Source organism: Gallinula chloropus, assembly GCF_964237585.1.
Source record: "Gallinula chloropus genome assembly, chromosome: 5".
Classification (NCBI taxonomy): Eukaryota; Metazoa; Chordata; class Aves; order Gruiformes; family Rallidae; genus Gallinula; species Gallinula chloropus.
The window spans coordinates 17,794,293-17,811,125 of NC_140090.1; the positions used below are offsets into that span (position 1 = coordinate 17,794,293).

Sequence of the window (16,833 nt, forward strand, 5' to 3'; positions counted from 1 at the left end):
CAATCACAATATGATATTTTTCCACTATAACAAGAAAATTAAAATTCTAGTTGGGTGGGAATTAATACTTAGATCCCTGGTAACTTCCCTCTCCCCCTGCTATGTCAAAATTTATAACTGCTCAGGAGAGAAGTTGCTACACCAAGACAGTTTATCACTTATTTATCATCTTCATATTAGCTTCTAGGGGGTAACCCAAGCCTAGCAGCAAAACCCTTACAGCATATCAAATTGGTACACAGTTTGGCATGAAGTTATCCATGGATAACTGTAAAAAGTTATGGAGTTCATGTGGCAGTTTTAAGTGCATTTGCTAAGGTGGTGGTTGCAGAAAGTACTGCTGGCATTAATCATTCCATTAAAAACTCTTTGCAATAAAAAGAGAAAATACTATAAATTAAAAAATGACAGAACTCTAGAAACCTTGAACCTTAAATAGCTGAGGCCAGATGTAAATAATTACCATGGACTTGAATAAAAATTGCACTTGTACAAAAGAACAAAATTTAGCCCCCATTAATAACCTTCTTATTACTTTTCTAAAAAGAAGTAATAAAACATCCAGTAGTTCATTCCTTAAGGCTTCACACAGTGAAGTTCATGCTAAATTACCCAGAAGGAACAGCTTCAATAGCTATTTTGTGAACATATCATCAGTTTCATCATCATTCATCCCTCTTTGATAACGTACTGAAGAGAAGGCACTCCAGTGAAGATGCTTCTTTTTATAGAGAAACCACACTAATATGACAACGATGATTAAGAGAATTAGCAGGGCAAATGCTACAGCCACCCCAGTATGATTAGAACCTGTAACAGAACAAAATACAAACAGTTATTCTTTAAGAGTTTTGGAAAGAATATTTTGTTGTGGAGTTGATGCTTAGCTAGCTATACACTAATACTGTGCTGCCTTCAACTAAACTCTATCATATTAACTCATCACTTTCCCCTTAACAGTGGGAAGTTAGGTTTCCATATCAGTCAGCATCTAGTAGCTCACTGTGATCATTCTGTTAATTTCCTAAATGTATTTAGGTTGGAAGGAACCTCTGGAGGTCAAAAAACCTACTAGTAAATGCTGTGTTCATTCCCAGGTTTGCATACTTCAGAAATCTATCAAGTACCCAAACTCTTGAAGTGAGGAAATTATGTTTCCCTTCGCCCGAGAGAATCTTGTGGAGATCCTGAGCAGCATGAAGTTAAATCCACCACTTCTCAGAACTTGCTGCTTTAATGCTCAGGAAACTGTTGCCTTCCTGGACACAGCAAGCATGAGGAAGTGATGTGAGGCCCGAGCCTGGCGCTGCATGAAGCCTCCTCAAGACTGAACCACCATCTCCAGTGTCCACTTCCTTGCTATCTCTTGCAAGCAGAGATCTTTCTGTTCCCACCTCCACTGACTCACCCATGAGAGATGCCCCAGAATAAGAAGTGATAGCAACTACTCCATGCTCTTTTAAGTAGTAATTTCAGTTCTCTCCCTTATCCTCGAGGTGGATACTGAAAGTCAGAAGTAAATTCCTGGACAACTTGTTCCTGAATGCTGTTTTATGGCAAAACAGCAAGAGAAGACTCCAACTTAGAGGCAGAGGTGCTTGACAGGTTCTTTTGTGAACTGCCCTTTCATTATTTCAGCACAGACTTTCCCCACCAAACCCCCTGAATATAGTCAGTGCAGAATTGAATCTCTGCTAAAATCAATGCTTCGTACCTAAAGGAGCTTTACAAACCACTCTGCTTTGACTATGACTGCAGTCAACTTTGGACCAGGTGCCAGTTGAGGACAGGATAACACTGCATTTTTCATTGATGTCTGCAGTTTTATTTCCCCAGTTGGCATAATGTACCGATGAGCCATCAAGCCAATTCAGGGACCGACCTGTTGTTGGGGAAAAAAAGTCTGCTTAGCTTCCATCACCAAACCATGCTGTAATGTTACCAGTAGATGGTGAATAACATTGTGTTTCTTTACATTTCTAAAAGAAACAGGGCTGTCTATCCTGTATATTAAAAGCAATAAATATGAACACATGACTTCTAACTAAAGCTCATCTTCCAGATCTTCAGCACTTGAGGTATTTGCAGCTTCACCTCCAGGCACCAAGTGACAGTGGAAATGAATTCCAGTACCTTCTCTTTGTCTTAAGTGAGCAACAGGGTGACTTAAGCTACAATGAAGTCCAAAGGGCTTTATAATGCTAAATAAGGATTCCAACCTCAGCCAGGAGTTGCTGTAGGCTATCAACACTGCAAAAGTATATTCTTATTTAAGGATTTACACATTTGTATTTACCACATGAAGCACTTGTGCTCATACACAGCTGCTACTTACCCTTGGAGCTCTGAGCCAGACCAAGCCATACGTTCCTGGTGATGAGATCATTTTCCTTTATGTGTGTGCTCACAAATGCATTTTCTTCAGCATCCACTATAGTCAGAAGGGTTGCTGAAGGACCTAAGGGGAAGAGGAAACTGGTCAGGATTGCAGCTTCAGAGATTTGTTCATTGTGCTTGTACACTGATTTTTCTGAGGGAGAAATTACTATTGGAAAAAAGTTGTCAATCTAGGCTTGTGAAATTAGCTTGAGGCAACCTACAGAATAAAGACACAACCCCATCTCCTAAAACACAGCATGTTACACAAGCAGCTTCAGGGGACTGGTTATTCAAGCAGGTCATACAAAATGATGTAAACTTGCCACAGCTGTAGACTGTGTATACAGAAGATATTGAAAGATATGCCACATTCAGAATTACTAGTCTTGTCTAAATAATAAGCCCTTTTCAAAAATATAACTGAACAAAAGCTCAGCATTTTCTCGAGGCAAGTTACTTTCCAAATCAATCCCTTATTGTGCCTCAGGTTTTTTACATTCAGTATTACAGCAACTAAGGAATAAGAGGCAGGGAAGAGTACACAGGAGTCAGGCTCAGAATGTGCACATTCTTTACAGGTATATGCAAATATAATCCAGAAGCTTAGTTTAGAAAAGGTCTCTTTCAACTGCCAGGCAGAAAACTGTATCCAGGATGTGCACTTTTCCTTTTTCATCCTACACAGTGAATTCAAAGTTATGACAGTCACTGGCTCCCAAGAATTAAAAATTCTGTATGCACGACCACTTAACATCATCCTCTGCATTACAATTCCCCACATAGTGTATCAAAGAAGAGACAAAGTTCCTTAATTTGACATCTAATGAAGGTTTTTAGTGACATTATGTGCCTTAATATCTATAAAGATATCAAATATGTGCTTTGTACCATTTGATATATTAGCCAGCTCCCTATTAGCCAGCAGCTAATGTGAGGATATAGTGAGAAAGCACAGCTAACAGCACTAGCTATTACAAAGATAATTGTATGCAAACAAGATGTTTTCCTCCAAACTGTTAGCCTTACATTTCTGAATCCTTTAGCAACGGCTATCTGCATTTTACTTGCAGAAAGCCAGGTACCAAACAGTTAGCACATTGCAGAGTTTCATCATGAATCTTAATCAGATGCTCAAAGATAAAGCTTGCTATTACTTTTCCTAAGCTAAAGCAGCATAAAAGGTCACATACAGCAAGGTAGTTTGGTTTGGTTGGGGTTTTCTTCTTTCTTTTCAAATAAAGGACTAGTGCAAGTTGTAATGTGATAAGAGTCTAAACATACTCAGTTTCTGGCAGACCTTCTTAGCATCTTCCATGTTATACACTGAAAAGTTGTAGAATGCCATGTCAAATGCGTAACAGTGATCCTTATACTGTATCCACTGTAGGGTACCATCTATTTGGGGGCATCCTGAAGCTCTGCTCGCTTGCTTTGGCTGCAATTGTCTCTCTGCAAAGGCAAAATATAAAAATCAGTGTTATTTCTACTGTAGGAGTTTGTTCATAATGTCTTTCCTGTTATAAGGACAGGTAAGTATTACTAAGGACTACTACTTGTACCAAAAACCATGATTCAATTAGCTTATGTTCCTTCTTCATGTGTCATAGATGAATTTAATTGAAAACTAGCATAAGACAAGTCCCAAAGGCTTGGACACCATTTTTTTTCTTGCCTTTTAGGGAGTTCTGAAGTTTGGTGTGTTTGATATGGATTTCAGTTCAGAAAAGATACAGTTTGATATTCATACCACAGGTGACCAGTACTGCTTTAGATTCTTCTCCACTGGAACGGAGAATTCTTAGTCTCCCTTAAGAATTAAAAAGTGTCATATCGTTCCTGATAGCCTTAAAGAGGGCATCATGTGTCATAGTTCCAAATATCACATACAAAGATATGAGACAACTATGCAAAATACTAAAAATAACACTTACTGTTTGGAGTGCTATAGCAAATGGCACCTTCAGCAGCTTTTGTACATTTTGTACGGTTCCAAGATCCTTTAGTATCCAACAGAACACAGTTCTCAGTACTATTTGAGTTTTCTAATTCCCAAGGATAGTAGTCAAAGTCGCTTCCATCTGACCATTCAAAATTAGCTTTACTTCCCTAATTAAAGAAAAAACCCACAACTTTTAAACTATAGCATATGGCTGTGGTTTAACTCTTGTCAGTCATTAGTAAGTCATATAGCAACATTTATCACTTGTAGAGTGATAAAATGCAGGCAGTCTCATTTTCTAAATCCATACTAAACAAACATACAACATAGTTCACATTTTCCAATCAATTCTTAACACTGAAATCCTACTTATCTGTGGGAACTGAGGAGCCTTGTGCTTGCAGGCTTAAACCTTTATTCTATGGGGAACATTTTACTTAATTTCATCCTGCTGTTTCATTTAAGCTGTCTGCCTTCCTTGCTATGAACATTGAGTATGCTGCAGAATACTAAACTGTCGAGATGGCCTCACTTTGCAATGCTGGCCTGCTCAGGAATGGTTTGCTGTGGTAGCTCCTACTACAGGTACACTGCTGGAAACCCATCATAATGAAACGTCAGGTTATGAGGAGGGACCCATTTGAACCAAACAAGGAATGGAGGCAGCAAAGGCAGGCATGCAAGTCGTGTGTCTGCAAAGAGGTTTCCTTGCCATTAACTGCTATAGCCAGGTGTGGGGAGCAGGGCTGGGGCCACAGGTTTTTGGCTCCAAGGTTAAGCAGACAAAGGAGAAGGGAGATCTGCAGCTGCATCTTGCTCTGCCTCTTGGGGGAAGGGACGCATAACTTGCCCAAGAGCTGGTCCTGGCGTGGACTAAACAGGTTTCTTTACAGCCTTGTCTGATCATATTTGCTTATGGAATATGACCCCACACAAGGCCATAAGTCTGAAGCCTTCAAAGGTCTCACAAGGCATGATGTAGGCCCTTTATGTTACTTTAAAATCCTAAGGATTTAGAAAGATATCTCTGTGTGGCTATGTACATTAAAGTGTATTAAATTTTAGTGTATGTTAAATGGGTTTGAAAAAGAAGGTAATCTACTGCATGGAATAGAAATTCTAAGAAACCTGAAAAAAACATCAGAAAACATTTTGTACCCAGAGCAGAAAATTAATAACAAGCTCTGAGACTGTCTTACTGAGAGCAAGACTGAGAGACTGCCTTACTGAGACTGTACTTACATCATGAACTGACAACCCGAGCCACAGTGGATAGCCATCCTGCTTGACAAGATCTTCTAGAAATAAGTGTTGTGATTCACTGTGTACACTGGCTAAGTCACTCCCATTTTGTTTGCATTCTCTCAACGCCTCATACCATGTTAACTTCTTCTGAAGGATCCTGTATGTTCTGTTTCCATGTGGAATAGACTCAGGCAATGGAGGCTTGTGCTGTTGGGGACCTATTTCAAAGAGTAAGACAGTAAGTTCAGTCTGCTTCATTCACGCTGTAAGGAACATACAGAAGCGGTAAAATCTGTCTATACTAATGCAATTCACTTAAGGTGTTCAGAACAAGACACTTATATTGGGTTATCTTTTGCTGCTTTGAACACTGTGAGCAGTTTGATGGAGGAGTGCAGCAAACACGTTCCTCCTGAATGGAGCATTACAGCAGTGATGCACAGACGGACCATGTAATCCAGAAGCCTGTCACTGCTGTGCCATGTGCTTCACTGGAAGCAAAGTAAAGCGCCTTATATAGCAGGTACTGCAGAACCAGGACATAAACGATGACCCTCAGTACCACATACAGATCTCCTCTCCTACTTACCCCTTTCGATTTTACAGGCAAGAATACTGTACTCAGTATAGTGATGAGCATGCCAACTTTGAGAATAATTATAAATATCCCAGAACCCATCAAGATTTACACCAGCAAAAAAACTGTTCTTCTTTATGCTAGGTCTTCCCAGCCTCCAGTTATTATAAGTCAGATGAGTTGTGTCATACCACTTGAGAACTTTATCTGCGGAAAACATCACATATTTATTAAAACACTGACATTATGTGTAGAAATACCATTTAACTTTGAATACATTCAAGAACATTAACAGATATTCACTTTGGAAAAAATGCAGTGATGTTTTAAGTTACTGTAAATCAGCTTTGTAAACAATGCTAAATACTTTAGCGTTACTCATCCAGGCCCTTTTAAGTCCCGCTTTCCAGGGAAATCAAATCTAGACTAAACAGGAGGTATTGAATCTAATTATTACTCAAACAGAAAGCATGTCCAGTTATGTTGTTCTACAAGATAAATACAAATATAAAGCATTATTATATGAATGCATTCAGTTTTACTTTCGTTGTACACTGAAACATGCAAGAAACATGCACTTAAAATGCTGTAAACTTTGTCTCTGATCCAGTTATAAAAAGAAAAAGCCTTTAAATCTTACCGCTGTCATCATAAATCACTCCCAGCCAGACCCACACAGCCAGACCGCTGAATGAATGAAGCTGCTCAGTAACGAAGTTATTCTCCTCTTCATCTCGAATGCTCACAACATACGATTCTGGGTCTGTTGAAGATTTTTAAAAATTACTTACAAATGCATCTTTCAGTTACAAAATAAATATTTTTTGCTATTATCATCATCAATAATTATTGCAGATAGACAGTCTGGACCTAAAAGCTAGACCTTTATCACATAGTGACTTAAAGAACAGGACAAAAACAATTTTTAAAGGCGTTTTTGAGAGTGCTGCCCCTGGCTTTGTGGATAAACAAAGACATCAGTTCCAGAGATACTTATGGATTTGACTGTCACCTCAAGTTCTATGTAGTAAGAATTCTATTCTCTGTACAGAACATAAAACTACCAGCAACTTCCTGATTTTCTGGAACTGCCTCATAGAGAAGCAGCGTTAAAAACTCATGAAAAATAAAATGTTTCTGTAAAGATGCATGTCTGAAGTGCCATGGGCAACGATGTAATGTAAGAGGGAAGCTGTTCCTAAGCTCATGCTTTGTTCAGGATGGTAAAAAAAACCCACAACAGGACACACAGGAAATGTGACTGTAAAGCCAGAGTGTTACCAAGGTGATAACAAGTACTCAACCTATTAAAAATTTCCATATTATAAAGAGAAAAAACCCGACTACAACCTTGCAATTTTTCAGAGATCCCAGGGTTTAGTAGTTCCCAACCATCTCCCTCAAAATTTCCTACCCATGCTCTGATATTTTTCATCAGAGCAGCGCACGGGCAAACAGCATTAGGCAGTGCAACACTACTGCTTGTTTCCAAGTGTTATGCCTTTGCTCAACACTGACTTTGCTGTCACTGTAAGACAGTGACTCAGATCTAAAACTCATCTCCCTCAGCTGATTTAAGTAATATGACAAAGTACTTACTCATTTGCTTGCACAAATGATGAGCTTCTTGAGACCTCAGGTCTCTCCATCTATTTTTTGTTATCATGAAAGTGTAGCAATTGTTTCTAAATGATATCCAGGGTGTATTTTTAATCTTATGTGGGCATTTAACTTGTGTAACTTCTTCTTTTTCAATCTTCTCTAAGGAAGGGAAAGATGACATTTAGGACATGGGTTATTAATAGCAAGACTTAACCTTATACAACACAAAACACTTTAATATACCATTTAAAATTATGCAAGATAAATTAAGTTCTGCTTCTAAATGTGCTTTAAGTGTTGCTTTAAGTTTCCTCATAATGGTGATTTTTTTAAAAATAACAAAAGCAGTAAACATTATTGAAGAATACAGATGCTTACAACTATTCATCACTGTTGTTTTATAGGTTTAAGAAAAAAAAAACACATAAAAGAGCCAAGTGTGGACCAATAATTAAAGCTCTTATTGCATCTTGTATGAAGGCAGATCACCAAAACAAATAAGCTACTTCACAGCTGGTACCACAGTTCTGTGGTGCTGTCTAATACCTGAGAAGCAATCTTCCTGAAGGTGTGCAGACTGCAAGCACAAAATAGTTAAGGATGTCATGATGCTGTGTATACACTTCACTGTGAGTCAGTACACTGTTAAGCTGTGTTGTACATAGTCTCAGGGACAAAAAACCAAACAAAAACCAAATTATACTGGTCTCATGGGGAAGAAATATGTGACAATCTCTCAGAAAAATGTTTTTAATTTTTCAGACAAGGGCTGTGCTACACCAGAAGATGTTCTGCTGTGTCCCCACCAGTCTTCCTACAGTTGCTATACAGTTAGAAGGGTTTTGTGAACTGCAGCTGAGTAATTTACAACTTTCCATTCTGTGACTACCTGCTATCCTCCTTCTCCCTGTAGTCATGAATCACAGAATTGTAGGGGTTGGAAGGGACCTCGAGAGATCATCGGGTAATGTATGTCCTCCCTGTACAGACTTTCACGTCTGAAGGGATTTCAGGAAGTCCTCATATTAAGATATGAATAGTACAGAGGTGGCTGAATCTTCTTCCTCATGCAAGTGGGAAAGATTAGTATGCCACAATCTTACAGAAAGAGTGCAAAAGTAGGACCAGTTGACAATATGAAGGGTACAGTCTGCCCCAAAGCACCCCTGCCAAATGCATTTGTCAGGAACATTAGACCACTGGATTAAGACCAAACGGTGCATGCCCCTCCCTATGTGAAATTGTTTTCTTTTTTTCCTGACATGCAAATCAGCCTATCAGAGGAAACAAGTTTTAAAAAAGTTGTATTTTTAAGTTGCAATCTGCCATTATCAAGTATGCCTCATAATAAACCAAAACTCAGCTATTCTTAAGTATTATCCCAGGATACATACTTTCTGATGCGTAGCAAATAGCACCTTGATTTTCAGAGGAGCAGTCAGAAGTCTTCCAGAAGCTATCAGTATCCAAAACCACACATTCTTCGCCTGTTTCTTCATCATTTTCAGACCAGCGACTAAAACTAACGTGCTTGCCATCCAGCCAGCCATAATGTTTTCCACCCTGGCATTGTACAAGTCAAAGGGATGAGCTTACATAATAAAAAATACTAGGTACAGAAAATGACATGGCAATATATTTACACTGGCTAGACTTCTACAGTGTCCGGTGAGAACTCCAAGTGTGCCACTGCCCTCACAATCTGATCTGCTGGCTCACAATGTGACAAACTGTTATTTTAAATTCTGCAGTTGCAAAAATATGAACTGGGTGGCAGATTATCAAATGGTGATGTCTAACTCCTGTACTTATGGAGGAAGGCGTGGCAATGAGATGTCCAAATGATACAATTTGCACCTGAAAATCAACAGTAGATACAATTATCTGGCCTTGGAAAACTGATACTATCTGAAAACAAGGCCCAGTCTCAGTTACTCCATGCTGAGTTGAAAGTAATCTATGGAATACTTAACTGATTTAATAAATCAGATGTGTTCATGCCCTGGAGGATGCAGGCAGAATGAAAAAAAACCCCAAACAACCCCACACACAAAAAGCACACCATCCATTAAGAATCTTACATGTAGAAGTTTTCTTCAGGAAATTCCCCTGCCGCTTTGTAATTTAATTTATCTTGTATCTCTCTTTTGTGTCTGTGATTCCAGCACTGGAGTAACAAGTTCTGTTGACCAGTACCATTATAATTCCCTTTCATGTGACTTAATTGTGCCCAAATAACAAAGTGTTGCAATTGTGAAAAGCTGGAGCATGCCTGAGTTGCATACAGCATGTTGTATGAATCATTTGATCTTCACTTACAGATAAAGGTTCAAAGAGGAGGGAAAGTAGGTTGTTCTGGTTTCCCCATCTTCACTAAGATTTAATGCCTGTTTCCTTTTAAAAATGTTCTCCATGAAGTATATACTTAAATCTTTCTTTTTTTACTCCTACTTTACCTGGAATAGTCAATAGCCCTTTACTGACATAGGAAGGGTGTAACACCACAGAAACTGAGTGACCACCATCATGTAGGTCATTAGTTTCTCAAATAAATGTTATTTTTTTTCTTGCAATTTCTCAAGCACACGAGTCTTAAGATAAAGAAAGAAACCCTAAAAGCAAGGCCAAGCCATTTAATTAACAGCTGAGCAACCTCTCAATCACAATGAAGATCTTCAAGAGGTCCTATGGCTAATAAAGACAAAGCAGTACCTCCTGCAGGGGCTTTTCCAAAGACAAAACAGAATGAAAACCCACTAACCTGTCTAAATCAAAACACAGGCACACAGGACATGAAATAATGATAGTTGAGCTTTAGAAATATATCTCCAGAAGTGTTCAATGATATGCATTGATTTTTATTTGCCACTTCTAGTCTCTCTCTTAAAAGAGATTTTGTGTTGTCTTTCTAGAGTGGTACTGGCTATGGTATTACATGGCAACACTCATTCATTAACAAAAGAGAAATGCTACTGCTACCCTTCATCCTATACCTTTTAAAAGAATTCTCTCATCATCAAATACATCCAGTGGAGTTTAACCACTAAGTAACCTGGGAAAATTAAGATTTAGAACATCTATCTTGAGACCTTCCAGATGGTTACTTCTAAATGAACACAGTTACCCCAGAAATTAATTTTTCGTTCCATTTCTGTATCCCAGTTTGTGTTTCACACAACTCTAAAAATTATCTTAAGCTACAATCTGAAGGGAAGACAGAACTTACATCTCTGCTGAAGAGTCCAATCCACAGTGGGTAATTATGAATGGCAGCCTGAACAGCAAGAAAAGCCTGCTGGAACTGATCTGTGATGCTAACCAGCTGCATCTTGTTATTTATGCATTCACTCATTGCATCATTCCAGGACAAATTCTTCAGGATAACCATGTATCGATAATTTCGATAGCTCAGTGTTTCATTAAGGACTTCCTCTGTCTGGTTATCAGCTTTTCCTATGCCTAAGAAAGATGTCAAGTTATTAAATGGTTGAACACTGGAATACATTTTAAACCCCCAATTTCTCTACAACAAACAGAAAAAATTCTTTTAATTTCCCCCAGGGAAAGAAAAGAAAAAAATCTTATACAGTAGATTATAATAAAGATTATTATTAGAAATAAATATCTTTCTAGATAGAAAATATATAAAGGAAAAACCAAAAGGGATTATATCCAGCCAATCTATTTTTCTATCTCTCTCAATTTAGGTTCGCCATCTTTCTATATTTACTATTTTAAACTGCTAAATAATGTTAATAATACTATTTATTGAATTAAAAATATATTCTAGACCTTTAAATACAAGAAAGTGACTGCTCTCTTCTGCGACATAGCAACAGCTGAGCTTGACTCATTGATCTTTATAGAGCCTGCGGATTTATGCTTATGCAAATCTAAGGCACCACAAAACTCATCTATGCAGCTCTTATAGTGTACAGCACATTCCCAAAATTTCGTACTGCCATTCATGGTTGGAATTGATTTTGCCTTCACATGTGCTTAACTAATTGCAGAAAATCTACCTTGCATAGTGAAGGGAATAATTCAGTATCTGTGCTCAAAGCACAGAGTGTTATCATGGTTATCAGCATCATACTGAAGGCATACAGCTCAGCAAGGCACAGCCACTGCAGTTAATAAAGGATGCAAACATTCCTGGGGTGGTAAATTAAAGCATGCAAACCTGGTAACCCCCAAAATTTTATACATAACCGAAAAGAAACCAGCTTTCCAAAAGGGAATACAACTCCAACATTCAAAATATCTCAAGCAGAAAAAGGCTGATAGAGGGGGAAAGGAAAAATTATCACTCTATAAATAACAGGATATAAATGGCTGATTGAAAGCTGACAGGGCCATTTTCCAAAACATAAGATGACGGAAACATAATATTAATTTGGTTTTATATGCAATTTACAGCTTTCAATAGATCAGAAAAGTGACAAGGCTGAAACATTGTTTGAAGTGGTTTGTGTCTGCTGCCAAATGCTTTCACTTAGTAAACAGCTACAGAAAAGAATCGTGGAACCAAGGGTGCCATCACACATCAAGGGGTACCAAACTGGAAACAAGGTAGTAAGGAAATGTCCATTTCTGAAAGAAGCAATTGCTGATGATTAACAACTCAAGAAGTTCTGCAAACCACAACCACGTCAAGATTTCCAAGGAAACTGAATTGCCATTTCCCCTAGAATTAGGGGAACCTCGACTTTAGTTGTCCCTGCAGCCTGCGGAGGTCCCTTCCAACCCAAATTCTCCTTAGATTCCTAGTACAATGTTGATGTAAAACCAGACCACAGCAGGACACATCCAAACCTCCTTCTCATTACACCTTCTACGGCTGTGGCTAGGAAGAAGCACTTAGTATTTTAGTCAGCCCAGACTACTAATACACGGATCTACACAGATACACTGTCGATCTCCTATTAATAAAAATCCCCTTTTCTGAATTATTTATGAGGACATCTCTTCCAACCAGACTTCTAATCTAGCCACTTGGAATTTCTGAAGTATTTGGCACTGAAAGGAAGAACATTTTTTTCTGTTAAATGGGAGGGTGGGGGGAAAGCATCATCTATTCGAGAATGGAGAAGGTGGGCATATTCTTGTGTGTTTTGCACACCTGTTTTTGGGGTTGTTTTTTTTTTTTAGAAGATAGAGTGTCAGTTACTTAAAAGGATTATTTACATAGAGGAACATACGCAGAAGTAGGTATGCTGAACATTAGCCCACAGCAGTAATTAAATGCACATAATAGCTGTATGCGTTTGATCTGATTCCAGTAATTGGTGTCGACCAACCCACATGGCTACATCAGAATATTATTTTTAGTTCAGATAAAGAAAACCCACTCACACCAACGGATCTGTACAAAGCTAGGGAAAGCTGCATCACTCCAAATCATCACTCTCCACTTATGCCCTCAAGGTTTGCTCTAGGGAGACTTATTTCAACATTAAGAGCGTATGATACCTCATGTCCTGAGAGAGCTACAAAACCCTTAGGAAGTGTTTAAGGAGGATGAAAGATCTCTTCCCAGGGCTTCCCACTTCCACTTCTGAAGATGAAGTTCATCACTTGTTCTGCCCCTTGACATACATGACCTCTACACCCACAGAACATTAAAACCCTGTCAGCAGAAACATGGTTCCATTGAAACCACACAGACTCTTTCAGGAAAAGAGAAGCTCCTTCTGAACTGGGCTATGAGAAACAAAACTGAAAATTCAAAACAGCTGATAAAATAGGTCCCAGATCATCCTCCACTCTGCTTTTCCAAAATTTACCTGCTTAGTCTCCACAAAATTCTTGCTCTTCAAATACAACAATTACATGCATTAAAAGGTCTCCTGGCACACTCAACTTACCTGCAAATCCTGGCTGTAAGTTATTTTGACTCTTCACTTACCTACCGGCCGCTGGCATATACCCAAGAAGTGTCTGTCAGCACAAGCAGTGAAATTCCATGTTCCAACATATTGTGATTTGGGATCATTGAGGAGTACACCACACTGATTGTTAAATTCCTCATCAAAAAGCTGAAAACCAGGAATACGTTTATCAGACTCAAATAAGGCATAAACATACTTGTGTAGACAAGGTGAAGTAACATGAAGCTATCAGAATCCAAGCTGTCTGAACTTGTTTAAGCACCTTCAAAGGAGTGGTGCAATACAGCTTACCAATTTTACAAACCCTACCAGGTGCCTGAACTCAAAAAGAATTTGTAAGTCAAATACAGGGGAGAATATTGAATTAATTTAAAATAAATCTTGTTTTTAGGTGTGATTCAATTGCCTTTGTTATGCTTCACTCTGGGTAGAGCAGCAAGCAAAATACCAATATGTAATAGTCTACAGATATGTTCTAGATGTAACTGAACCAAGAATTACTGATGACATCTTTTTGATAACTATTTTCATGTAACCTTTAAATTGCAAATAGAAGTTCCAGGAGAGTCATTAAATAGATGTTTCAGCTTTTTTCCTTCACCCTTCAGTGTTTCAGTTCAGGAGTTGTCATCCAAATAAAGGTAATCAGAACTCCATTACAGTCACCTTGTTTGCCAATTAAAACCACTAACTGAGGAACGTGGTCTGTTACTTTTTTTTTTTTCTTCCTTAATATAGTCAACATTCCAAATTTCATTACTCAAGAGAAATGAAAAGTCAGAACTTACGTCAACTGGGATTTTCCTTATTCTTCCTGTCAGGAGTGGGTGAAAGTTATTATATGACAGTCTACTCTCATCTACCCATTTGTTTTCCCTTGTGCTGAAGAGAAACTGCAAACCAATCCAAATGTCTTTCTGCATACCAGGAAGCAAGGATGTTATATAATCTGTTGGGCAGAACAGTAAATGTACACATCGTGGTTCAGACAACAAAAGTCAACACTTGAAAAAAACACTCTGCTTACATAAGATAATGCAATCCCTGTGTGTATGAACTTAATTTTCCCAGCCCTTCAGGACTGCCAAATACTTATCATCCCTTCCTTCAATAACACCTTTCATGCTGATTTTATCTCAAAGGAGCAGATTATTAGTATATGTCCTCCAAATTCACATCTCAGGAGCAGGCAATGGATTCAACCTGTTTCACTGCCCACTATTTTGTATTCTTGCACTTACATCTAAATTTCAAAGGTGCTTTTCCACAGGTCTGCAAGTTCTTCTATTATCTCCCTGCAGAAATAACAGAAGAGCTCCCTTCTACCCCTCTGAATCAGTGGAGGAAGTCTTATCTCTCATCTTCCTCTCCTACTGACCATTCAGAACCATTTCCTGGATACTGGCAGAGTTTGCCTACCCCACCATCAGAAAAAGGACAGGGCAAAGGATGTCAGGTTCAATTGGAAAAAAAATCAGCCAGGAAAACTTAAAATCAGACCCCTCTTAGTGAGCATTATGACAGGGGACAATGGGCTTCAGCAACCCCCCCGAACTTCAGTAACCCCCTTAGCTTCTTGAACTCAGTCAAGCTCAGTGCTATAACCACTTCCCTGGGGAGCCTGTTCCAGTACCCAACCACCCTCTCAGTTAAGAACCTCTTCCTAACATCCAGCCTAAACCTCCCCTGTCTCAGCTTCATACCATCCCTCAGGTTCTATTGCTGGCTGCCAAAGAGAGGCTGGGTGCCTGCCCCTTCACTCCCCCTCGTCAGGAAGCTATAGACTGCAATGAGGTCTCCCCTCAGCCTCCTCTTCTTGAGGCTGTACACACCCAGGGACTTCAGTCTCTCCTCATAAAACTTCACCTCCAGACCCTTCACCACCCTTGTTGCCCTCCTCTGGACACTCCAATATTTTTATGTCCCTCTTGTACTGTGGTGCCCAAAACTGCACATAGTACTTCAGGTGAGGCCACACTGTGCACATCACAGAATCAAATGAGCTACTTCAGATATACTTGCAGATAACTGTTAACTATCCTAAAGAATATAGATGGAAATACAGCAATCTCCTTCAGCTTTCCATCAAAGAATAGAAATCACCTGCAGCCAGTGTGAATGCGTTTCTTCCCCACTGCATTTACCTCAATTACTCTATGTGACAGCTGAGATGTAGGTCCCAAAGGTGCAACAACTCTATGTTTTGCAGTCCTGTTGCCTTCCACTCTCCTATCAGTGTCCTAGAGAGCTTGCAGGTTGTAGGTCTGGACACATTGCCATATTAACCTGCTGAGCACTCAAGACACAGAGTGTTTGGAGCACACAGTGCTCCAGTGGGTATTGTGTTTGCCATCTCATCCCCACACAGACAGCAGAGCTTGGCTTGGAAGCAGCTCCTAAACTAGTTTTCACAGTACAGAGTCTATAGTCTCAGTTATGTTTTAATTTGTAAAACAAAACATGAGAATTCTTCATTCAGTGGTAGCCTTTCAATCCTCAACTCTTAATGCAAGGTTTTACTTTTCTTTCTAGAACAGGTTCAAATCACGCAAAGAAGCTGTTCTTCAAATTGTCTCATATGTTTGCTGACTCAATTTCCATGGTATGTTTCCAGTGATGCAAACAGCAGGTAACACATTTCTAACTCGTCTTGGATTTTTAGAATGCTCCCAGTATGCCTGTATATAAATAAAGTTTTATGCTCAAGTTCTTAAGAAGAACTACACTGAATTTGGCAGAGAAGCTGTATGTTAAATGTGCCCCCAGTTCAGCACCGTACCTTGCTCAGCTTGATTTGAGATAGATGGAAGAGAGCCTCCAAAAGTTACACACTTTTCATTAGCTGCATTAAATGTTAAATATTCAGGCTTCATCTTTAGAAAACACTGCAAAATAAACACAATGAAACTGATTTTCCTCAAAACACTGCTTCTTAAGAAATAACTTGTAAGAAAAGTTCTTAAAACAACCCAAAAAACCCCCGTTCTCATTTCCTACAATAAAATGTATTTTTCTCAGAAAGCAAGAGAACTCATACTAGCTGCACGCACTTCTTATTAGATTCAACAGAACAGCTCTATAAAGATATATATCTAAATATAAAGTGATGAACAATCCCAGTGAGTAACTCCTCATTCACTGAGCATTAGAATTCAGTAATTTTTTAATTGGTTACATTGGGATCACATTTTGGTTTAAGA

At 38.8% G+C, this 16,833-nt stretch overlaps 1 protein-coding gene across 1 annotated transcript in view; it reads right to left on the reverse strand.

Moving 5' to 3' along the window:
* Positions 1-634: 634 nt before the first annotated feature.
* LY75 (lymphocyte antigen 75) overlaps positions 635-16,833 on the reverse strand; it is a gene marked incomplete at its 3' end in the record, with an annotated part of 44,776 nt that continues 28,577 nt past the window's right edge. The window contains exons 22-35 of the mRNA XM_084265028.1: positions 16,413-16,518; positions 14,422-14,582; positions 13,651-13,780; positions 10,969-11,201; positions 9,137-9,305; positions 7,740-7,901; positions 6,781-6,903; positions 6,153-6,347; positions 5,561-5,781; positions 4,311-4,485; positions 3,661-3,828; positions 2,336-2,458; positions 1,715-1,882; positions 635-810 (exon numbers count right to left, since the gene is read on the reverse strand). Coding sequence (XP_084121154.1) covers positions 635-810; positions 1,715-1,882; positions 2,336-2,458; positions 3,661-3,828; positions 4,311-4,485; positions 5,561-5,781; positions 6,153-6,347; positions 6,781-6,903; positions 7,740-7,901; positions 9,137-9,305; positions 10,969-11,201; positions 13,651-13,780; positions 14,422-14,582; positions 16,413-16,518 — 2,310 coding nt within the window. The remainder of the gene's footprint in view (positions 811-1,714; positions 1,883-2,335; positions 2,459-3,660; positions 3,829-4,310; positions 4,486-5,560; positions 5,782-6,152; positions 6,348-6,780; positions 6,904-7,739; positions 7,902-9,136; positions 9,306-10,968; positions 11,202-13,650; positions 13,781-14,421; positions 14,583-16,412; positions 16,519-16,833) is intronic.